The sequence below is a fragment of the Canis lupus genome, chromosome 5 (assembly GCF_048164855.1).
Source record: "Canis lupus baileyi chromosome 5, mCanLup2.hap1, whole genome shotgun sequence".
Lineage (NCBI taxonomy): Eukaryota > Metazoa > Chordata > Mammalia > Carnivora > Canidae > Canis > Canis lupus.
Window position 1 is genome coordinate 10515212 of NC_132842.1, and position 24877 is coordinate 10540088.

Below are 24877 nucleotides of genomic sequence, written 5' to 3' on the forward strand. Positions count from 1 at the left end.
ATGCTTTGTTTGGGAGCCTTAAAGACACTTACTAAAAATGGGGGGCTTCTTATAGACATAGTAATTATGGAGTAGTATGATTTTGAAGGTTAAATACTATTACTTAAACCATATTCAGAAAAATGAAGCTCAGACTCTAAGTCAGTGAAAATAAGGTTATGAGTAGAAGATTGGAAAAAATAATAGTATTTCTCTGATACTAAGGTTTTTGTTTACACCTTTTAAAATTTAGGATATTGCAAATAAGCAAGCTAACATTTACTTCATTTCGGGGAATCTACACATCTAGATTATGTCATATCTAGAATATGTCAACATGATAGGAAATAACTGTTTTAAAAGAAATGTAATTAGATACAGCCAATAGTTTTTTTTTTCTTGTAATAAAACTTTTCATTGAAGAATACATAACACACACAAAAAAGAGTACCATTTAAGTGTACAATTTGCTCAACTTTTATAATCTGTTTTAAAATGTGATGAGTCTCTGAGACATGTGTCTGGGTAATTATGACTATTTTGTAAGTAACACATAATTCAATTCAAGCTGCTCAAAACAAGCAGATAGTTTATTGTTCTTAGAACCAAACAATAGAGGAAGCCTTAGGGTTGGTTTGCTCTGGGGCTCAGACAGTGTGATTGAGTTTCAATTTCCCTTTTTTTTTTTTTTAAAGATTTTATTTATTTATTTATGAAAGACAGAGACACAGAGAGAGGCCGAGACACAGGCAGAGGGAGAAGCAGGCTCCATGCAGGGAGCCCAATGTGGAACTTGATCCCAGGACTCCAGGATCACTCCTTGAGCTGAAGGCAGGTGCTTAACCGCTGAACCACCCAGGTGTCCCTAAGTTTCAGTTTCTATCTTCCATTCTCAGGCAGGCTTTCTCCTATTTGCAAAGACGCTCTTAGCAGCTCCTGGGGCTCTTTGCTTCTCCATTCCTGTTTAGAAGGAGAGGGAAAGCTTCTTGATATCTTGTGTGGGGAAAGAATCCCACTCATCCCTGGAGCAATCCTGAAGGGCCAGGGATGGGGTATAAATGATTTCTGCAAGCCCAGTAGGACCCTGAGATTTGGGCCAGTCTCACCCAAGCTTAATGGTCTAGCATGGGGGAGCGACAAGTTACCCCGTGGCCAATCAGAGGACTAATGGTGGGTAGGTGTAAGTGTGGTTGGATTCCAAGGAAGCACCCCAATAATTATTCACTACAGAGCAAAAAGTGACAGTTCTGCAATCGCATTTTACTGCTGTTCGTCAAATGAGGTATACCTTAACCAATAATTGATCCATTTTCTTTTTTTTTAAGTTTTTCTATTTATTTATATATTTATTTGTTTGTTTATTTATTAATTATTTATGATAGACAGAGAGAGAGAGGCAGAGACACAGGAGGAGGGAGAAGCAGGCTCCATGCCGGGAGCCCGAAGCGGGACTCGATCCCGAGACTCCAGAATCGCGCCCTGGGCCAAAGGCAGGCACCAAACCGCTGAGCCACCCAGGGATCCCCTTGATCCATTTTCTTGTATTGAAATAGAAAAACTTCTATCTTGGCTAACTGTGTTTTCTTTCTTAATTCAGGTTAGTAGACAAAAGCCTTCAGATTACTTGGGAATAAGTCACTCCAAGTTATGTTCCTCTCACAAGTTAAAACTCTTCTTAGTTTTGTATACATAAAACAAATAAGAATCCAAAGGCATGATCCTGACGTCAAAATGACATCACAGTTTTTGACAGGCTTTTCAGATTCTTGCGAAGTCCTCATAGCATGTTTTATTTTTTCCAGAAAGAGTATAAGAGAGATCTGGAGACTGAAATAAAAGGAAAGGGCATGCAGGTGGGCACAGACACTCCTGATATCCAGAGAGCCAAGAAGGCATCGGAAATGGCCAGTCAGGTGAGAAATGGATGGCATACAGAGTTTACAACAGACGCGATGAATTGCCTATAGAAAAACTATAAATGTCATATTCACATGTGTGGCTTTGAGATTCAAACATATAAATATCTGCATTGCTATGGAAGGTTGAGCAAAGCTCTGAAGATTATTTTCTGTTCTTTTAGAAAGAATATAAGAAAGACTTGGAAAATGAAATTAAGGGGAAAGGAATGCAAGTGAGCATGGACATCCCGGACATACTTCGAGCCAAGAGGGCATCTGAGATCTATAGCCAGGTTGGTAGAGAATGAAGATGCTCAGAATACTGTATTTTTAAAATTTAAATTTAATTAATTAACATGTAATGTATTATTGATTTCAGTGGTAGGGTCAGTGATTCAGCAGGCTTACAGGATTCCCAGTGCTCATTACATCATGTGTCCTCCTTAATGCCCATCATCCAGTTATCCACTCCTCTTCCAGCGACCCTCAGTTTGTTTACTGTGGTTAAGAATCTCTTATGATTTGTCTCCCTCTCTGATTTTGCCTTGTTTTATTTTTCCCTCTCTTACCCTATGCTTCTTTGTTTTGTTTCTTAAATTCCATGTATAAGTAAGATCATATGATAATTGTCTTTTTCTGATTGACTTAATTCGCTCAGCATAATACCCTCCAGTTCCATCTACAACATTACAAATGGCAAGATTCCTTTTTCTTACGGCTGAGTAGTATTCCATTGTATATATACACCACATCTTCTTTAGCCATTCATCTGTCGCTGGACATCTGGGCTCTTTCCATAGTTTGGCTATTGTAGACATTGCTGAATACTGTATTCTGATCTCCAATTGCCATGTGTTTTGTGTGTTTCTGACTGATATTTTTTTGGAGGGCATTGTATTCAAAATCAGTGCCCTTTATTATAGGAGATATTGGTCAAACTTGATTAATCTCACTAATGAAAGGGACAGTTGCTGTAAATTCAATTCAATGGATGTTATGGAGTGTCTGAACTCCCCAGTTTGATTGAGTCCAGTGACACTTGGTCTTTTTTTCTTTCTTTCCTTTTTTTTTTTTTTTTTTTTTACTCTATTGCATGTTTGAGTCCAGTGCTCACACTACAGAAAAAAGATTATAAATGAGTTTGACTTTTTACTATTTCATAATGAATATTATCCTTAAAATAACCAGCTCCAACTAACAGTGAATAAAACTACACAAGGTGGAAGGTGAAATTGAATATTAACTAAAAATTAAGAGAAGAGCTATCATCTTGGTAAAATTTAATTTACCAAAAGTACCTGTCACATGTCCTCTAGAAAGACTTTTAGAAAAACCTCTAGAAAAGTTGGATATGAATATGACCATGAAAGAATATATTTAATGGAAGAAATTACTGATAAAATCTGACTTGGGCAAAAAATTCATTGGTGGCTATTGTCTTTGCTATAAAGCTTGTGAGGAAAAAGAATGGATCCCAGTAGAAAAAAAAAAAAAGTAAAAATAGTAAAATGGAATGAAAAAATGGTGTAGAAAGCTGACCAAGGAATTACATTTGATTAATGGGATTTGTGATGAAAATAATTTTCAACAAAATCAGACCAAATTTATTAAAATTCCAATTAAAACATAAGCCAGAGTCCAAAGATCACTGGTTCAAAAGGGGGTATCTGGATGACAGAGTCAAATGTCAAAAGAATTGACTCAGCTATTTGGATGATCTTGGAACTACATATTATCGTTAGTATCTCATAGTGGCATCTGAACTTATAGAATTTGGCTCTATCTCAGCTGCCTAAAATGATAGATACATAAAACAGGCAAATGGCCTTTTGAGTCAGTGAAGAAAAGTTACTGTCTCAAGAATGCCAGTCTCATTCATTCATTCAGCAATTACTTTCTGAGCACCCATTTACATGCAAAATTAGAAGGGTTCTTCCCTTGGGGAGCTAACCTAATAAAACAACGCAAATATAATATTATAAGCCATGATATATGCAAGGTAAAGGCTTCCCATAGGAAGTGGTGCCTGAACTGATGGAATTCCTGCTTTAACTTAACAGTGTTGTTTTTAGTGTGTATGTGACAGAAGGATACATCTAACTTCAAGGAATTTTAATTATTTAGGCAACAATGGGATACTTATGAGATTATAATGATGCTATGCTGAGTCTCTATAAGCGGCAGCATGCCGTAATAGTTAACTTCACTGACTTTGGACCCAGAGTGCCTTAGTTACATTCTAGTTCTGACACTGCTTAGCTATTGTCTCAGTTTCCCCATCTGTAAGAGTGGACAGTAACACTATTTGCCTTTGGTGTTGATTCAATGAGTTAACGTGTATTTCGAATCTTCTACTACTATGGAAATAGAGGTACTAGTAGAAGGTATTGCCCAGATTGTATTGGAACTCCTAGTAATACATTTAGTATAGATATATTTTTAAAAGATTTTATTTATTTATTTATTTATTTATTTATTTATTTATTTATTTATTCATGAGAGACACAGAGAGAGAGAGAGACCGTGACACATGCAGAGGAAGAAGCAGGCTCCTCACAGGGAGCCTGATGTGGTACTCGATCCCGAGACCAGGATCACACCCTGGGCCAAAGGCAGACACTCAACTGCTGAGCCACCCTGGTGTCCCTAGTATAGATTATAATAGATTTTAATGTCACCTACAGAAATGTCAGTACCTTTCCATTATACAAATGTACCTTTTCCTTTTCTTTAAGACTTTATTTATTTATTCATGAGAGGCAGACACATAGGCAGCAGGAGAAGTCAGCTCCCCATGGGAGCCTGATGCAAGACTCGATCCCAGGACCCCAGGGTCATGACCTGAGCCAAAGGCAGATGTTCAGCTGCTGAGCTACCCAGGTGCCCCTGTACCTTTCTCTGCAGTAGGAAACAAAGCATAAATCCAGAAGCGTTAACAATTGTGGGTGTAGAGAGCCAGGTGACTTGTAGGAGCTGTAGGACTACTTTGACTAGGGACTGGGGCAGCTCATGAGAGAGTAGGTTTCTTCTGGGTTCTGGTCACAGTTCTAACGTGTGCATGGGGAGGCTTCCCCACACCAACAGGCAATTCTCGGCCACCTGCAGGGAATCAGAATTCAAGTCAATTCTGGCACTGTCTGTCGGGAGATGGCACCAGGTGCTACAGGTTAAGGGTTTGGTTCTATGGGATGATCCCCCTCCCCTCTTAAGATGTCAGTTGCAAGCTCAGTTTGTCACTGTGCTTTTGGCTAACATGCTATAGATCAGAGGTTCCTAGGATCCCCTCCTTGGTCTGATTCATTTGCTGGAGTTGCTCACAGAACTCAGAAATATTTTACTTACTAGATCAGCAGTTTATTATCAAAGGCTGTAACTCAGGAACAGCCAATTGGAAGAAATGCAGAGGGCAAGGTCTTAGGGGAGGGCACGGAACTTTCAACCCCTCTCCAGGTGCATCCACCATTTCCCCCAAATCTCCCTATGTTCACTAACTGGGAAGTTCTCTGAACCCTCACCTTTGGGGTTTTTATGGAGGCTTTGTTACATAGGCGTGATTGATCAGCTCATTGGCTACTGGCGATTGATTCAGCCTCCAGCTCCTCTCCCCTCCCCAGAGGTTGGGGGTTTGGAATGAAAGTGCCAACCCTCTAATCACATGTTTGGTTTCCTTGGCAACCAGTCCCATCCTTAAGTGTGGTCCCCAAAACACTTCATTAACATAACAAAAGATATTTTTTATCACCCTCATCACAGGACATTCCGAGGGTTTTAGGAGCTCTGTGGCAGAAATAGGGACAAAGACTGGATATGTATATTTCTTATCATAAATCACAATATCACAAGTTTCTCAATTTAGGAGTGGCACACAGGCCAAGCCCTCCAGAGGCCTTCGAATGGACTAGGAGGGGAACCTTTGCCCCAGAAGGGGCAAGCCTGCATCTCTGGACTGTTTGCTCACTCCCTTTATTTTTGCTGTCACATCAACAACTGCTTTGAATCATAAGATATAGTGTATGATGATATGAGCCACGTGGAACAGTAGAATTGGAAGAAGCATCATTTTCCATCTCTCTCATACATATACACACACACATTCACAGTTTCAGATTCTTATTAACTATTTTTATTTTTAGAAAAAGTATAAAGACGAAGCAGAGAAGATGCTTTCTAACTATAGTTCTGTGGCAGATACTCCTGAAATTCAGAGAATCAAGACAACTCAACAAAACATTAGCGCAGTGAGTAGCTTTTCAGTTGTCACCTTGAAATTTTGTTTCTGTAAGGAGGGCCTTTTTCCTCATTGTCTGAATGTTTGTTGCATTGTTTGAGTTTTCTGTCAAATGTATTATCTTTACTTCTTTAAAGTAATAAGAGTACTGTTAAAGAACCCAAATTCTATCAAGTCAATTTAAAGATCTAATTGGCTTTATTCAATAATTCATGAGTCAGGCAGTATCCCCTCCAACAAATAAAGAATGATCAGTAGAGACGTACAAAACGTAAGGCTTTTATAGGCAGAGAGAGGCAGGACAAGGAAGTTATTAGCGAGAGAAAAGACAAGATTGCTTCAGACAAGGTCACCTTCCCTTAGGGAAAAAGGTGGGGGTCTATCATGCAGATTACTTCTCTAGTGCTGATCAGGAAATTCCAGACTGATTGGTTTAAAATTCCACTCTTGGGAGAGGCTGAAACTGCAATTAGGTTAGGTATTAAGTCTTGATGGGGCTTAACATAAGTGACTCCATTTTGGGCCTGTTGTTTCTCTTTAATAGTACCAAATGTTCTTACAACATGTAATTTATCATGATTGTTTTGAAATTACAAATTCAAATTTTCTTCTATGGTACTAGCAAGAGATTTCTTTTAGCTAAAAATTAAAATTTTACTTAGGAAAGAGATCTTAATCTTCCACACAGATTTTGTGAGAGATGGGAATAATCCTAGATTATTCTCAGTGTACCAAGAAAGGACACTGATTTGCAGTGATAATGTACTTAGGGATATACTAGTTTGTAACCAATTCCTAGATTTTTATATTTCATTTTGAGGAATAGAAATCGTATTAGCAACCATTAATTAAGGGGTGGGCCTATTTTTAATGTATTTATAAGCTTGAATTCTAAAATCATAAAAACTGACCATACAGCCAATATTTTTAGGTAGAACTAGCTCATTAGTCACTTGGTCGTTAAGTAAATGTCTCATCAAAATATTCATTGTATTAAGTCTGAGGACTTTTGGAATATTTTCTACTTTATAATAAATTGGCAAACTAAACAGATACCTCTGGGGCCTTCAAAATAGGTGTGCTAAGAAATGGAAGAGGTCTGGCTGGAAGGGAAAGTGAGGGGGAAAAAAGTGGTTTCCACTCTTATCTTCTGTGATTTTATGGTGTTCTAGATTTTTATTGTGTAGAGGAAAACATCTCTGAGGCCACACTCTCCCAAACCCTACTTGGGCCCACTGAATGACCAGATCTTAATAGAGGGAATAGTTCTGTCCTCATATGCCTTTCTTATAATTATTCTATTTTTCTGTAGAACATTTTGTTTCTTTGTTTTGCTTTGCCTTTGAAAAGGCTGGGTTGTTAGTAGGAGTTGAGAGATGTATGGGAAGGTTAACAAATGAATAGAAGAGAAAGGAAATAGACTAAATAAAGTTTTGATGTTGACGATAGAGCCAGTATTATCTTTGAAGAGAATGGGGGCATCTTTGTGTTTGGAGAACAGCACTTGCTTAAAATTTCATGGCATTTTTGAACAGCACTCTTAATAAGCTTTTATAATACGTGCTTTGATTTTTCTCAAACACATGTGATATGTGTTTATATTTGAAGAAGGAAACTCAAGTTTGCCAACCTATATTCTTAGACCAAATAATCCGCAGCTGCTTTGGTACCAGGCATGCTCTAGAACAGGTATCAGGGGTGTGGGATGCTATGGAATGTGAAAACTAAATTGGGTATTTTTCTCCTAGTGGATTACGTGATTGATGGATATAACTTGGGTACTCATAAATAGAAGCTGTATTCACATTACTTGAGAATTTGAGAAATTATCTTTCTTTTATGAGAATCTGTTCTAGGACCTGAATTTTAATAAGCTTATAGTTATTCTTTTGTTCTCTTATAATAAAGGTATTTTATAAGAAAGAAGTAGGAGCTGGCACAGCAGTAAAAGATACTCCGGAGACTGAACGAGTGAAGAAAAATCAGCAGAATATTAGTTCAGTAAGTTCTGTATAGCATTAATTATCCTTCCAAAAGCAAACACAAGCTAGATAAATGTTTTTTAGTTGTTAAACTGGCTGCCTTTTCTTTTATTCTTCACTTTGTTAAAATCCTATTTCATCAAATATCAAAGGTCTCACTTTGAGAAGGAAAACTGTAGCCTTGTTCCCCTTGAACCTAAAGCAGTGTTTCATCTTGATATATCATAGCACACAAGAGATAGATCACTTTAATAGTCTGGTAATGAAATCTAGGATTAGATTTCATCTTTTGAACAGAATTTTAACTGTATTAAATGTTTCGGGGAAAAGATAAATTTCAGTACCTCTCTACAACTTGGAGGAAAGAAATTTTACTCTGTAGAATGATTAAAGGCCCTTAGTATGTTTATTTGGTGGCTTAAGAGAAGGCTTCAAAGGCCCCATTTGCCTTCTACTTCTTCCAGCTGCCAGCAAAGCAAAAACATGCATCTTCACTATGATTTGTAAAATAACTTACCCTCCAGTTCCCTTTGAGGTTAGTGAGGAAGGGTAGAGGAGGCGCTTACTGTTAGGGGTAAAAACTTTTCCATTCTGTGTTTGACATTTTCTATGGAGAATTGCTGTCCTTACCTACAGGCATTATTCCATGGATATCTCATATATTTAGTTTCTTATTGAGGAAGTCACAGAGGTTCTTTCCTGAAATCCGTCTCCTTGACCTTTTTCCTCACCTTCACTCTTGGAGGCAGAGCCTTTAAGTAATTCAAGCAGAACAGCTCTGGTTAGACTTACTTGTCAGGATAGTTGCATGGCATTCCAGAATATGAGTGTGCACTGGCTTTTGTGGAGAAAAGAGTAGGAAAGGCAAGGTAATGCTATAGGAGAACATCAAAAAATCTGCAGTATACTAGGGCAATAAAATTTCTGTGACATGAATGAAGCTATGTCCTGCAGAAAGCATAGAAGGACCTAATGGTGAGGGTGTACAAACGTGTTCTTATTCGCCATGGTGAGAGCCTGTGTCAGGCAGTGCTGGGGTCTGGTAGAGAAGTTAGTTTGGCAGAGAAGGAGAAAATGTTTGTTTCTTTCACTTCCAAATGATAATATTTGAAATGTACCCATCAGTGTACTGAAATACAATGTTATAAATGTTCTGTAGGATGCAGTTCTATTGCCTACAGTAAAATGACTGTGCCATTTTGATTAGTTTAGAGTCGTATGAAAAACAAAAATGTTCATCTTTAATCACGTTTAGCTTCTCACCCGAGGAAAATCACGCAAAGTAGTGCGGTATATCATTTCTCTTCCCAGCGTTCCACTGCCTCTTCTAGCAAACAATAAATGCGTCGTTTTGTATCTTTCTAAGGTTGGGCCATAAACTCCTGCTTAGTATTCAAATGGAAAGTTGCCCTTTCAAGATTAGCCAGATCTGTCAAACCAAGATATGATTCTCTAACATTTAAAGATCTCGACATTTCCACCTCCACCGTACAAGCCTTTTAGCTATTAGCTTTCCCTGTTAAGAGCTGTTTTTGAATCTTATTTAGAGGTGGTCTTTCTCAGTGTATTCTCAATTTAACTGTTTCAAATCTGGACTCGTGTTACTGGTGTTACTCATATTAAATCTATGGCTACTAGGACGTAGATAATGTCTAATATACGTAGGTTACCATTTCTTTGTGACTATCAGTGTGAATTTCAGCTTTCATCATTGAAACACTACCAAGTGATTTCTAAAACCGGATTTGTATAAATTTAAGTCTTTGCTAAATTTCAACATGTGCCTCTTAAGTCTCGCCTGCCTTTGCTACATATAAATATTTATGTATGTCCTTTTTCTTGAATCTAATTTCTGTGAATTTTAGACGTATTAAAATACCACCTGATATGATGGCATTAGTAATCATTTCATAAGTTTAAAGAGCTGTTTTTTGTCTCATGCATAACCGTGTGCTGCCATTATCATTTTTGTCTGGTTGATCTTCCTCTAAATAGATTTTAAAAGATTATTTATTTATTTGAGAGAGAGAGACAGAGGGAGAGAGCATGCATGAGCAGGAGGGAGGAACAGAGGGATAGGGAGAAGCAGGCTCAACCCCTGAGCAGGGAGCCTGATTTAGGGCTTAGTGTGGGACTCGATCCTAGGACCCCCGAGATCATGACCTGAGCCAAAGGCAGACACTTAACTGACTGAGCCACCTCTAAATAGATTTGAAGGGAGAGCTTTTGAATAAAGTGAGGGGCCACGATATAGGCTGGTTTTGTATAACATGATTATGTGGGTAGAAGACACATCCTGATTTTATGCCATTGGCCCTTTGATAGTGATCAGGGGCCATTGCCTCTGCTTTCTGTATACTTCCCTCCACGTTACTCTTTGCCTTCTTTTATTGTGGCCACTTTATTTTTTTCCTTATTCTGGATGATATATGTACTGCCACTTAGATAAGCAGTCTTCCAGACTCTGGAGCTAGCCCAGTTGAGCTTTTGCCTTTAAATACATGTTACATTTAAATTCACACACTAATGAGTAGAAACTGCTTTTTGGATAGAAACTTATCAGTTATTATATTACGATAATTTCCAAGGTTGTGTATCTGCTTAATGATAAAATCTGTTTTCATAAGCAACATTTGCTTATTTTAATTAAATAACTACTATAGTGATGGCTGGGTGAACAGATATGAGTTTATTTGCACTTTGGGTTAAAGGAATCCTGAGAACACTATCACATAAAATACAAGTTTGTGTTCCCACTGAAGGAAAGTTAGTGTTGAAGTTTAAACAATTCAACTGTGTAAGAGTTTAAAAAGCAGGATTCTTACCTATCTTTTAAGCCATGTGTTGAACAAGACCCACATTTTTGTTTTGTTTTAAATAATTTACCACACTGTTTGTTTGTTTGTTTGTTTGTTTTTACCACATTATTTTTTAAATACATAACACAGGTAAAATACAAAGAAGAGATGAAACAGGCAACGGCCATTTCCGATCCTCCAGAGCTGAAGAGAGCTAAAGAAAACCAGAAGAACATCAGCAATGTGTGATCATATTTCTTTGCATACTGTTTTCTATTTTATTGGGGGCAGGAGACAATGAGGGCACAGCACTTGTATAGGTGAATCCCAGGGCTGCACACGCTGTTGCAGGAGGGCCAGTTCCTGAAACCTGGAGATAAGATTTTGCCCATCTTTATGTTGGGCTAACATGACACCTTGTGTGTGCATTTACTGACCAAAGGACATGTTACTGAATGCCTGCTCTGTTCTTGCTCTGGGGGGAATTCAGAGATGAGTGAGATTTCTCAAGGTCTCTGGGAGAAACAGACATGGGAATAAATACCCATTATACATGAAGTGCATTCACAATAATTAATATTGACTGTTCATTACACTTTTGGAGTACATTACATTCAGTGTCTCACTTAATGATAAATAATTATTCCTTTTGCAAAGTGCTGTGGAAATGCAGAGAAGGAAGGCAATGTCTGAGAGAGAGAAAGGAAGCGAAAGACAGAGAGGAAGTCCCTTGGAGGAAGAGTTAGATCTTGAAGAATTAATAAAAGTTGGGGTGGAGGGTATCCCTGGGTGGCTCAGCAGTTTGGCGCCTGCATTTGGCCCAGGGTGTGATCCTGGAGTCCGGGGATCGAGTCCCGTGTCGGGCTCCTGGCATGGAGCTTGCTTCTCCCTCTGCCTGTGTCTCTACCTCTCTCTCTTTCTCTCTCTATCATAAATAAATAAATAAATAAATAAATAAATAAATAAATAAATAATCTAAAAAAAAAATTGGGGTGGATTTGAGAAATCCATCCATGAGAAAGCACCTTCTTGGCAGAGCAAACTGAATCAGCTCATGGTCCAAGTCCTGGTCAAAGAGAGGAAGGTTTAATATGGTGAGTGTGTGGGGTAAAGGGTGGCAAGGACCTGATGGTACAGAGACAACTTTTAATTAGGGCCCTGAGGAGGTAGGTCTGGAGTCTCAGTGTTGCCCGAAGTGTGGTTCATAGGTAAGTGATAGGTGCTCCGCCCACGAGCTGGCCTTGGTTAAGGGATTAAATTGTTTTAATGTGTCCCTTTTTCTAAAAGAAATGTTAGTAGTTTTCAATGTGTCAGAGAAATGTAACACTCCCTTAAAATAACTTTATTTGAAAATAATAGTGAGTTAATTTAATGAAAGACTAAATCACAGCTCAGTTAATAGCTGGCCCGCCACATGCCAAGCGGTGTGCGCGTGCTGGAGTTGTGTGAAGAATGTAGATCCTGGTTGGCTGGCTGGTTCCCAGTTCCAGCCCTACTTTGCTGTATAGCCTTTACAAACCACCAACCTCTCCCAGCCTCAACTTCCTCATCTATGAAACAGGGACCAAGGTATGAAGTGAGATCTTGCCTGGAGAACCCTTAGTGTGTTTGCGAATGGATGAAAACAAGACATGAAGAGTTGCCATTATCAGCTTTATGTTGCCAAACTTACATCCCCTGGAAATTGGCTGCACCATTCTCCACATCAGTCATGCCGTTTTGCAGATTTATTCCCCTCTGAGCTCTACCCAGAGTAATCTTCCCTTGTATCCTGCCATTGGCAGAGATTACACTAGACCTTTCCTCACTTTAACTGAGACCATTCTCTCAGACACAGAATCTGCCTAAATTCTCAACTACGTATCACAACACAAAGAAAGCCACCCACTGAGGAAAGCAGTCACATGGAAGGAGCCTGACCCTTTGTCATTTATTTCCCGGCTGATCAGGCTTCTCTTCTCTGTCATATTTGCTGCTGAGTGTGTGCGGCTCAAACCCATTTTATCTGCAGGCCCTGTAGGTCTTGTGATGTCTCACCAAAAAAAAAAAAAAAAAAAAAAAAAAAAAATTCCCTTACACTAAATTTAAACTCCAGAAAATCATTAAGACAGTCCCTGTGGAGTTCCTTATAATAGGATTTTAAGCTCTCATTTTACTTTCGCCTGTCAGAAATTCATTTGATGGACATGCCGTTCTGTTTCTTTGTGCTGGATGCTCATTTATTTCCCAGGGTGTTGGAGAATTGCTGGAAAACTGACCACAAATGTTGGGGTCTGATCCTGCCAGCTAAGGAAGAGCACCTCATAGGCAATAGATCAGACACATTTCCATAATGCTAGTCAGAGCACAGGCCTTCCCATGTGGGAACTTTGCAGGGAAAGGAAACTTGGAGGTGGAGGGTGTGTCTGCACTGCCAGTCTGTCACTAAGGTCAAGCATGAGGTTGGTGCAAACTTCTTTGCTAACGAGAAGAATGGAGAATTTTTATTTTTAAATCTAAAGTGGTAATTTGATAGTGTTGCTTTAGTGCTAGGAAGAAATGAATTCACAGAGGGGTGATTTATTTTTACTGATAACAACCAAACTCAGACCACGGATGAATAATACAATTTGAAGAAGCACCGCCAAAGGTGGAATTCAGAACACGTGCACAAGAAAGAGCTTGGAGTCTGGGATGATTTTGATGGAGAAGTCTATTAGCAATACTTGTTTCACTTTGAAATCCTAATGAGGATTGTATTTTATTTTTTTAAAGATTTTATGTATTTGGGAGAGAGAGCAAGCGAGCATGAGCAGGGTGGCGAGGTAGAGGTTGAGGAAGAAACAGACTCCTTGCTGAACAGGGAGCCCGATGCACGACCTGATCCCAGGACCCTGGGATCATGACCAGACGCTCATCCCACTGACCACCCAAGTGTCCTCTAATGCAAATTTTAACCAATGAATGCTCTGTAGCCATGTGACGTTCCTTTTAAGCTGTTCCAGAGGATGGGTGCATGTTTCCTTTGCTTAACTCCACACTGTCTTGTACCTTGTCTCGCAGCTCCAGTACAAGGAGCAGTGCCACAGAGCCACGCCAGTGAGCGTCACGCCAGAGATGGAGAGGGTGAGGAGAAACCAGGAGCAACTGAGTATGGCAAGTGGCCCTGTGTTCTCCTGTATTGTCAAACGTTACACGTTTTTATTCTTCATGGAGCTCTCTGAAAAGCTTGAGCCCTCCACGTGTTGGATGCTTCTTTTCACGGTCGCATGCTCAAGGGCATGAACTTTGGTTTTGGCTCTCTCATGTGATCCAGGAAATTGGGGACTGTCATGCTATAATTTAGCGATATTTGTTTATTGAAGAAATCTTCATTAATCACCGCAATGCACCAGGCATTATATTGGTACACAAAGGTGGGTGAGAGACTGTTCCTATCCTCAAGGATCTCATAGTTTAGTAGGTAAATCTCTACATTCGGGGAGGGACACAGAAAAAAGTGGGTCTGTTGTCAATCTGAGGGGGAAAATTTATCTGTTAGAATAGAGCCAAAGAGGACCTGGCTTGATTGGGGTTCTAAGATATAATGTCAGGGCAGGAAACCTATAAATAAAATGGAAAATATTAGTCAATCATCGGTGATCTATTGCTAATAAAGGAACAAGCGTTAATGACCAGGAGGTACCTGTAATGTGGCCCCTGTGCCAAATGCTGTGTGTGAATCCCATGAGGTCGGCTGAATTTATTTCTCTGATTTGTAGGTGTGGAAAACTGAGTCTTGGGGAGGTCAGAGGACATGCCAGGGACCCATAGTTTGAAGAGCAGAGCTGGGGTTAGAACCTGGGCCTTCCTCAATTCAGAAATCCCTTTCAGTGGTGCCCCCTACTAGTGATTTTTCCTCCTTTTTAAAAAATTTTTGACTCTTTTATGGCACTTGTACCAAAATAAACCATAGTCTTCTTCCCCAACAGGTAATTCTGAAAGACTTTAAAATTCAAGTGTGGGTTCTTCCAGGTGGGGGAGAAAGTCTGGCTGAACAGTGCTTTCTTCTTATAATGCCCCTGGAATGTGGTAGACACAAGGGATCTTTTTTTTTTATATATAAATTTATTTTTTATTGGTGTTCAATTTTCCAACATATAGAATAACACCCAGTGCTCATCCCATCAAGTGTCCCCCTCAGTGCCCATCACCCAGTCACCCCCACCCCCTGCCCACCTCCCCTTCCACCACCCAGAGTTCGTTTCCCAGAGTTAGGAGTCTCTCCTGTTCTGTCTCCCTTTCTGATATTTCCCACTCATTTTCTCTCCTTTCCCCTTTATTCCCTTTCACTATTTTTTATATTCCCCAAATGAATGAGACCACATAATGTTTGTCCTTCTCCGATTGACTTACTTCACTCAGCATAATACCCTCCAGTTCCATCCACATCGAAGCAAATGGTGGGTATTTGTCGTTTCTAATGGCTGAGTAATATTCCATTGTATACATAAACCACATCTTCTTTATCCATTCATCTTTCGGTGGACACCGAGGCTCCTTCCACAGTTTGGCTATTGTGGACATTGCTGCTAGAAACATTGGGGTGCACAAGGGATCTTTAGCTTCTTTTGACAGCGGAAGCCTCAGGTTAGAATGAGGGTGTAAATGGCCTTCCCTTGGCTGCTGGGCAACTTCACAATGCTTGTCCTGCAATGCCTTCATTCCCTTGTTTCTCCCTTATATTTCCACTGCTTTTGGTCATGGAATTTGCAGTTAACTTTGGCAATGAACAGCAAAGTATATATTGAAAAATTGTTTTAAAGAAGCACAACTGGCATTTTGTGCTTGCCACGTCAGAAGAATCGGGATCCAGGTGTAGATACGAATCGAAAGGTGGATGCACATCTCCTATGGGGGAAAATGTGTGAAAAGATAGGGTTAATTTTGAGGTTCATCCTCGGTAGTGTGTGTGGGGAGACCATTCTGCTATCTATTAAAATTCTCATTTATCCTCTGCAGGTAAAATACAAAGGAGAAATTAAGCAGGCAACTGCAATTTCTGATCCACCGGAGCTGAAGAGAGCTAAAGAAAACCAGAAGAACATCAGTGATGTGGGACCTTATAGCTTTTTTTCTTATGATAGCAAATGTATTATCAATGTGTCAATGAAGGGATTGTATTTATAAAATTTTCATAACCTTGAGTTGACAGTTCTGCTCTCAGTTGACTGCCAGTCTACTTGAAAGGTTGCAAGGTCTTAGGTGTTGTAGGTACAGCCAGGCACTCTGTGCTCCAGAGTTCCCAGTAACCTCCAGTACCATTTTTGTCTATTGATTATTGTGTGTCCCTCTTATCTTGTCTGCATGCTTATTATACTTGTAGTCATTCCCCAAAGGGATGCAGAGGTGGCTTCTAGCATCTTGGCCCTTCAGATAAGCTTTCCTGCTGCCTTTCCCACTAGTATGTGTTCTCGTTCATTAGCCTGTCCAATCCCATTATCCACTTCCAGCTACTGTTGCTTTGTTTTTGAATGAAGGCTTGGGGAAAATTGCAAAGTGTGCATGCCTGAATAGGTCACATGGGATGGGCCCATTTTTGGGGCACCTGTTAAGGGGCTGACAGTTTTTACTCAGGCCCCAACTCTTGGCCTGTTCTTACCCTCCTTCTGTTTATGTAATCCATGGGTCTAGTTCCCAGAGAATCATTTTCTGAAGTCATTAACATATAGATTGGCTTCTCTGGAAGAGGAAATCTGGAAATCTGTTAGGTTCAAAGAAATCTTTTATTCTTCCAACCTTTAAAGTCTTCTGAGCAGATTATAAAACAAAGGCAGGCCATTGTTTGGCACTTTTCCTCCCAACTGTATTTTGAAGTAGATGCTCATCTTTTCCCAATATATTTAGAATCACAGTTGACGTAACTCCATTGCTCTCAGAAAGGAACGTGGTTATCGAGAAGGAAGAGATAGTGGAAAGCATGCCGATTTGCTTATGGATGACATTGGTCACCATCTTAGGCATCTTTTAAAAAGTTCTGCTGCAGTTAATTACTGACAAACCATAACAGTATATGGGTAGGAGTACCTTTAAGTAGTATCTATGAAGACGTTTCTTCTCATATTCCTTTGTGATACATTGCTCCTGACAGCTTTACTGATGGTGTGCCCGTATATTTGAGTACATTCACAGTGACTTCATTCCCAGCAATTCAGGCTATGGGATGAGTGAAAATAGATTGATTTAAGTTGCAAGCATTTTAAATATGGCTAGCCCTCTGATGATAGCATTTTCTTTTTTCATAGTTCCCTTTCTTGGTTTGCTCTTTAAAATAGCTACTGTGAGACTCTTATTTAGGTGAATTGATTCACAGTACTCTTATTTTTTATTCTCTGAAATAATAGGTTTATTATAAAGGTCAACTGGGAAGAGGTACAGCTTTAAGTGTAACTCCTGAAATGGAAAGAGTGAAGAAGAATCAAGAAAATATTAGTTCGGCAAGTCGTTTTATTCATTTTGGTCTGTTACAAAGGATACGTCCGTTATTATTTACTTGCAGTCCTGTTTTTTTTTTCTTTCTTGTGAGAATAAAATATATTTTCAAGCAACATTTGTGGTACATGCAGTAAGTGCATGTGTTATTTCAGATGACTTCCAAAAGCTGCCATTACAAAACTTTACATTCTCCTGCAACCCTTCATTGCTATTTCCAGATGTGACCAATGGTTACATTCAAAGCTTAGTTTTAAACTATATCATGCTCATTTAAACAATGATTCATGTTATTTTAGCCAGTGTCTTTGAAAGTGGTAAAGTCTTTGATGCATAAGCAAAGTGTCATTTTGCAGATGTATTCCACCGAATGTGGATAGCTAAAGGCTCTCAGCAAAACAAAATAAAAAATGACTCATTACTGCAGAGTAAGGACTTAGAGGGAAAAAAAAATCTATCAATGCATTGAATATAGAATTTAGTTACTCAATAAAGTCCCTTGTGCACCTCATTGTCTTGTTTGGATGGTACGATTGTTCATAGTAAATATCGGGGCTTCAGTTCTGAATCGCACATATGTCCTCAGGTCCTCAATAATTGCTATCCTAATGTCATGCATAGCCAGCTTCACAAACAGCAGTGTTCTGCTGGGCAGCTGTCAAGAAGAGCTTTTCTGTGCCTGGGAATCAGCATTTAGGTCTTAGAGTGTACAGCTCTCCAGTGGCATTTCTGTCCACAGATGCTGACTGTATTTGACATAAATTACCTTTAAGCTGTGGCTGCTTAGAAGAAAATTAGATTTAATACTCCTTATTTCTTATCCTCTACAGTGGGGAAAAATAAAAGGAAATAGAGGGATGCTTGGGCTTGGTGTACATTCTTCAACAGTGTTATGGTAAAAATGGGGGAAAAAACACTTAAGTTTCATTTGGTTTGGATTTTTCCTGCTTAAGTTAAGTATGATAACCATTTTTCCTGACTATGTTGTTAGTGAATATTGGTCATTCACACATCTGTTCTTGGTTGATAGAGTTAGGTTGTTTTCGCTTTAGCTTTTAAAGTGAACTTTAAAAATAAAATTTTAGATTGTTCCCCTAGAATGACAAGTAATTCACTGAACAACTTCCCTGGGAAATAATTTTGGATATGTTGTGTATGTTTCACTCATTTGGAAAGTTTGAAAAGTTACACGAAATTTTTTTTATCATTGTCTTATTGTTAAGTATGTTCTACTATTCATTTTGCAGGTAAAATATACCCAGGACCATAAACAGATGAAAGGTAGACCAAGTCTGATTTTAGATACACCTGGTCTGAGATATGTCAAAGAAGCACAAAATCATATTTCAATGGTAGGGCACAACCAGCAACTTCTCCTGACTAAAACATACTAAGGAATGGCACCCACCCACCCAGTGTACTGATGGCGTGTTCACCATTAATCTAGATGACTAACAAAGCATAAATGCAAAGCAAAATGCGGATGGACTCATCCTTTTAGGGGAACTTTCTAATCACACTGAAATGTAATGGGCATAGTCTAATAAAGTAATTTTTCTCAGTGATATGTTGAGTGTGTTTTTATTTCTAACATGACTATTGTAAATGCATTTTACAAAAAAATGTTTGCTTGGACTTCTTTTCAGTTCGTTTTAAGACCGAGTTTGGTGTGTTTATATGTTGCAGAGAATATAAAAAAAAAGTATGTCTTTTAAAGCAGTTTCACGAGCCATCATTTCTATGCCATAAGGTTTACTTATTTAAAGTGTACAATTCAGTGGTTTGCAGTAAAATTTATAGAGTTGAGTATCACCCTAATCCAATTTCAGAACATGAAAAAAGTGTATGTTTTTGGATAATTGTGTGGAAAGAGCATATCGTTCTAATACCTATTAAAGGTTCAAAGATAAAAAATTAATTTGTACCTAAGTTAGTACATTTTAGGAAATTATCAAGATTGAAAAAATACATCTCTCTAACCTTCTCATGGATATACTGGTTTATTTATAATGGAAAAGAGCTGATAACCATAATGATGAAAAACACAATGAAAATATCAGCACTTGGTTTCTGATCTAGGAAGCTGACATTTCAGACACTATTTCTAGAGTAATTGAAAAAGATACATAAATGTGGAAAATAATCTAGATGAAATTGATTCTATAACAGCCGTCATATCAAAAGTTTGTGAACTATGTAACAGCCAGGAAATTCCAGTTTGAGTTACTGTTGTTTTTCTTCTTTTCAGGTAAAATATCATGAAGATTTTGAAAAGACAAAGGGAAGGGGCTTTACTCCTGTTGTTGATGACCCTGTGACAGAGCGAGTGAGGAAGAACACCCAGGTAGTCAGCGATGCAGCCTACAAAGGTGTCCATCCTCACATCGTGGAGATGGACAGGAGACCTGGAATCATTGTGGGTAAGCTGATGGTCCTTCTCGGCAGGTCCACACAGTCCAAAAGATTGTCCTTGGCCTCACTTTAGAATTGGCCTCCTTGTTCATTGGACTACTCTGCAACTATTTGATGTGGTGCCCAACTGAAAACAAACCACAGGCTAAGTGCTCCTGTTTACACCATGTTGAATGGGATTCCTGGCACTTGCAAATCCTTTCTATTATTGGACCTTCTCTGCCTATAATAACTTTCTGGTCTTGAGAATGTTCTTATTTGTTAAGCAGAGAAGCAGCCATAATATCAGACATGAGTGATAACAAAAGTTGAATGATTATGTTGTTTTCCTTTAGCTTATGGATTTGATCAATGCATCATACTGGAGACACTGATGACAATAATAGAAATAATCACATTTCAGCCCTTTTACCACAAATAGAAGTGCCAGAGAGATTCTGATGGCATTCCATAATATTAATATCTTATATTTTTTTGAATATTATCTCCAAATGGGGATGATTGGGAGCTGTCTATAAGTGCCATACATCGGAAAGGAAGGAAACTTTTGTGGAATGGTGGCTGAGATAGCAGTGATCCCCCCAGAGTCCATGGCAGGGCTAGAAAGACAGTTACTGACTTTTCAATACATATCAATGACCCATACTTCCAAATGTCTGTTGTTTAAATTTTTGTAGCTAGTCTGATTCTAAAGCCCAAATAATATTTTTGGGAATCATTCCATGTACTCATTGATAATCTCAGTGTTAGGTTAGCTTCATCTTCACAGGGAAGAGCTGATTTTTTTGTGGGGGAGACTAGCGAAAGGCTATTTAGAGGTGAGCTGGATGAGGGAAGTGTGTATCTGACAGGGTCTTCATGTTAAACAACGGTAATGAAGTCAGGGCTCTAAGTTACTTGAATCATGATGAAGCGAATCTGAAAATCTTTGCCACAGAGGGATTCCACATACATTATACACTATTGATAGCTCTGTCCATCTTCCATAGGTGATTGTGTAAAAGGATCACATTCAGTTGGATGGATGGGTTGAGATATTTTCACTGAGAGTAACACAGAGTTAGTTTTACTGCTTTGGAGTAACATCTCACAAGGGATAGTGAGTGCAGACGGTCTGATTCATCCCTCATGGGTGGACATCCTGACAGTCTGCACAGCTTACATCAGGGTCCTACTCCCTAGATCAGGGGCCAGAAATGATGGTAAAATTCTTGCCAGAAACTGGGAGATTGGCTGGACTTTGAAGCTCTCAGAATTCAGTACTCATTACCTTTGGGATAGAAATTATTATTTTTTTAAAAAACTCAACATATATGTTCCTGAATTATTCCCTTATTGTGTAATCTGGAAGTCAGTTTATCTCTTCTTAAATGAAGTACATTCAACAAACTTCTGAGCCAGGCAGGGAAATGCAGGGTTGGAGATTTTTTGAGTAATGGAGACTAGGCCAATCTGTGCTGCTTCTATTTTTACTGGAGGCTATGCTATTTACTAGTTGTGTAACCTTGGCCAGACTAACTTGGTCTCTCTATGCCTTAGTTTCTCCACTTATGAAACGAGGATAGTAATAGTACCTACTATAAAGTGGCACAAAGCACAAGTGAGTTCATGTTGTGATGGACAGTAGTGCCCGGCACCCGGTGAGCTCTGCATACAACTAATCTACTAATTATAGACATGCCAGAGCTCCACTTCCAGTTCATTAATTCATTGTTTTTACTCAAACTCCATTTCTGTCCATAGCTAGACTTTTCATTCTCCTCTTGTGAATACAGCACCATGCCAATCATTTTTAGGACCTGAGCTCCGTTAGCTGGAGACACGGGTAAACCTGCAAGTTTTCATACTTGGATTTTGCCTCCAACTAAAGCAGGGATGTGAATTTGTTTGCTTGGTCTGATCGCTAAGTATCCTAGTGAACTCCTCTCTGGTCCCTTTTGAGTGCAGGAAACTGCTCTTTGCTTGGCTTTCCATTCCTCACCGTTCTTGCTCAGTGCCGTGCTTTATTGCACTTTTCCAGTAAACTTGTGTTGTGTAGGTTAGCTTGCACTCATGGGCTCCCAATGAAAGTTAGGCTTGCCACCTATCTACATTTCAAACACTTGTTTTGGGGAGAGAAGTTTTTGTTCTTTGTTTCCTCAGGCGAAGCCCTCTAGGTCACTTCCTATGATTTACTCACGTGTCTTTGATCAGGAATTTAAAGCAAACATGTCACCTCTTTCAGCCTGTGGCGAGCACATGTTTTGGGGCTTTGGAGATGCAGGGAGTTGCCTGGTGTGTTGGGTGATGAGTCACAGGCTCTAGATGCAAGGTCAATGAAGAATAAACCAGGTAGTTTAAGTTTGCTCACAAAGTTTTCTTACCAAATCCTCATGAATGTGACTGTCCCTTGTTCTCCTCTGAAGTCTGCAGTGGGATGGGTTTACTTATTACGTGTTTGCTTATTACATGCATCTTTTTCCAGACTTGCACTTGACCTTGATGCTGACTTTTTAAAATTCATTCTTGATTTGTTGATTTCTTCCTTCTGGTAAAAGACCTCAAAGTTTGGCGTACAGACCCTGGTTCTGTCTTCGACCTTGATCCCCTGGAAGACAATATTCAGTCTAGAAGTCTCCATATGCTCTCTGGTACTGCTTACATTTTGAGTTACTCTTCATTTACATGGTTTTGTCCTGAAAGTGAAGCTAGTCTGAGCGGTAGAGGCTCATGGTACCAAGTGTATAATGTAAATTTTGAAGTTGAAGATTTGAAAACAACAACAACAACAACAAAAAAAAAAACCCCAATAACAACAAAAAAAGGCTATGTTAAAGCAACATAGCTTTAAAATACTATTAATCGCTTATGAAAACAAACCTTGCAAAAGGGCTTTTTAATATATCCTAGATTTGTTTGTTCTAGATTCACTTAGAAAGGTGTCCAGAGCTTTCTGATGTCTGCTTTGCATTAATAAATGTGACTTTATAGGTTTTCTGGGCTTTCAAATGCAGTTATTTGGACTGCACTAAAATGCTGAGACATTAAGAAGATTTGTTTCATGGAAAACACTGTTCCAACATTTTAAAGGTAGAAGTTAAGAATTACATATAAAACAGTGGGGAGGTTTTTTATATAGCATCATGAGCCTGTTAAGATAGACTTTTAGGCACCCGTAAAATTTATCTCTGAGTGTTTGTATAATGCAAAATTTATAGTGTATAGAGCAAGGTTATTTGACTTTTAATTTAGACCACATGTTTCTAATTAAAAGCAAAACCTGAATGGTTTGGGTATTTGGGTACAGTGATAGCATGGTTTGACATTTCAGACTTTCAGATAGTGTTTAACAAACTGAAGCTTTGACGGTTATGCAATTATTTTAAACAATATAAATAGATGTATCATATCCTTTGGGTCTGACTCTAGCCCCTGATTTATACTCTACATTTAATTACTGACATTAATGAAATCGAAAGCCCAAGGCAAAGTAGGGACTGTAATACTTTTGTAGTCAGTTTGATCCACATAATCAGCCAAGTTGTCATTAAATTTTCTGAAGACAAAGAAAAGGCGGCAAATGGCTGTATGCTTGGGGATTCTGGAAAACAATTATGTCTAACCAGAAGTTATGTTTAATAAAAATATTTTAGTTTGCCGGTGTTTTCTTAGTTCTTGTCAATTTCCCATCCCCTATTTCTCCTTTAAAATCTAGACTTGAAATGAGAATAAATGATCGTTCAACATTTATATAGTTGATTCAATGTATGCTGAAGTTTGGTAGTAGGCGACTAGAACTTATAATAGTTGAGCTTTGGGATTTTTATTTAGTAAGAAACTGTTTTTCTTCCTTGTTAAACTTTTAAGCAATTTTTCTTTCTGTCTTCCTTTTTTTTTTTTTTTTTGTTCTTCAAGTCACTTAATCACAAATCTGAATATTTTCCCTCCAATATAGAAAAGGCGAGTCACTATAGGAGACACCGTTCTCGATCTCACTCAAGCAGTACTTTTGGTACAGGTCTGGGAGATGACAAATCAGAAATATCTGAGATGTACCCTAGCTTTTCATGCTGCAGTGAGGTAACCAGACCGTCGGATGAAGGAGGTAGTGAACATTAACCAGTCTCCAAGAACAATAATTCATTTTTGTAAATGTGTCATAAGTGCATCTAACATTCTTCACCTTTGCACAAACATATAACCTGGGTGTATTTGGAAATTTTAAGTTATGTTTAGAAAGTTGAGTTCTTTTCTTTTAAACTACTAATTTGCATTCCTGCATGCTTGTTTTTTCTGTCTTATTTCACTGTTTTCACCGCCAGTGGCTCTTTAATGACAAAAGGGTCTTGGGATCTCAGCTACGTTAGTGTGTTTCACAGTTGCTTGTGATGGACACAGCCAGAGTGGACATTCGAGTTCTGTGGAGTTTGTGTCTGATTTCCATTAAGGAAAACCAATCTTAGAGTTATATTTAAGTGGATTAGAGGGGTTGCTCTGAATTTGTGTGCATTTCAATATTGATATACCTTTGCAGAAAGGTATATGCCTAAAAGAAATTGGATGTAATACTTGATAATATAGACTTTAAAAAATATGGAAAATACTGTTGCTTGTTAATAATCTTCCCTATATTTTATGTAGTCATCCTTTCTTCTGTTTCTGCATCTACGCTGGTGGATGAGGTCTACACCTTCTAGTTGAAATTGTTTGGGATGTTAAATGACTCTTACTGCTAAAGATGTTATTACATTTTAAGACTACCGATGCGGCTGCATTTTAGTGCCATGGGCAGTGGGGTGAGGGGCCGGAAGCTCAAAGAACTGATAGAGTCCTGAATTTGCTTTTCAACCACAGAGGTCATATTGCTGAAATAAATCCCTAAGGCAGGAAATTTTGTTGTTGAGCAACCTAACAAGGGGGGTGGGGTTGGGGTGGCTGGGGAGAAAGTAAAGTGATTGAAGACCAGATGACACCACGAAAGCTCTCGCATTTGTGTGATTGTTTTTTTCATTTGTTTGAATGAAGCACTTATGAGGTTAAAATCAGGTTACATTCTGTATATCTTAAATTATACATTTAGGCTGGCCTTTGCTTCGTAGAAAGGTTTTTGTTTTTATTCTTTTACATTTCAGCTTTACTGAGGTACAATTG

General features: G+C 38.7%; 1 protein-coding gene across 11 annotated transcripts in view; it reads left to right on the plus strand.

Annotated features, from left to right (window-relative positions):
- The window catches only part of NEBL (nebulette), a 341680-nt gene that overhangs the window by 289912 nt on the left and 26891 nt on the right, over positions 1-24877 (plus strand). For 6 of the 11 annotated variants that reach the window (XM_072825442.1, XM_072825443.1, XM_072825444.1 and 3 more), the window contains 12 exons: positions 1782-1892; positions 2060-2170; positions 6011-6115; positions 8014-8106; positions 11036-11128; positions 13928-14020; positions 15866-15958; positions 17248-17340; positions 18583-18687; positions 19584-19755; positions 22285-22377; positions 23682-23831. In XM_072825442.1, the coding sequence (XP_072681543.1) occupies positions 1782-1892; positions 2060-2170; positions 6011-6115; positions 8014-8106; positions 11036-11128; positions 13928-14020; positions 15866-15958; positions 17248-17340; positions 18583-18687; positions 19584-19755; positions 22285-22377; positions 23682-23831 (1312 nt within the window). Of the gene's footprint in view, positions 1-1781; positions 1893-2059; positions 2171-6010; positions 6116-8013; positions 8107-11035; positions 11129-13927; positions 14281-15865; positions 15959-17247; positions 17341-18582; positions 18688-19583; positions 19756-22284; positions 22378-23681; positions 23832-24877 lie in introns of those variants that run through there. The other 5 variants (XM_072825446.1, XM_072825448.1, XM_072825450.1 and 2 more) reach the window with 4 other exon arrangements.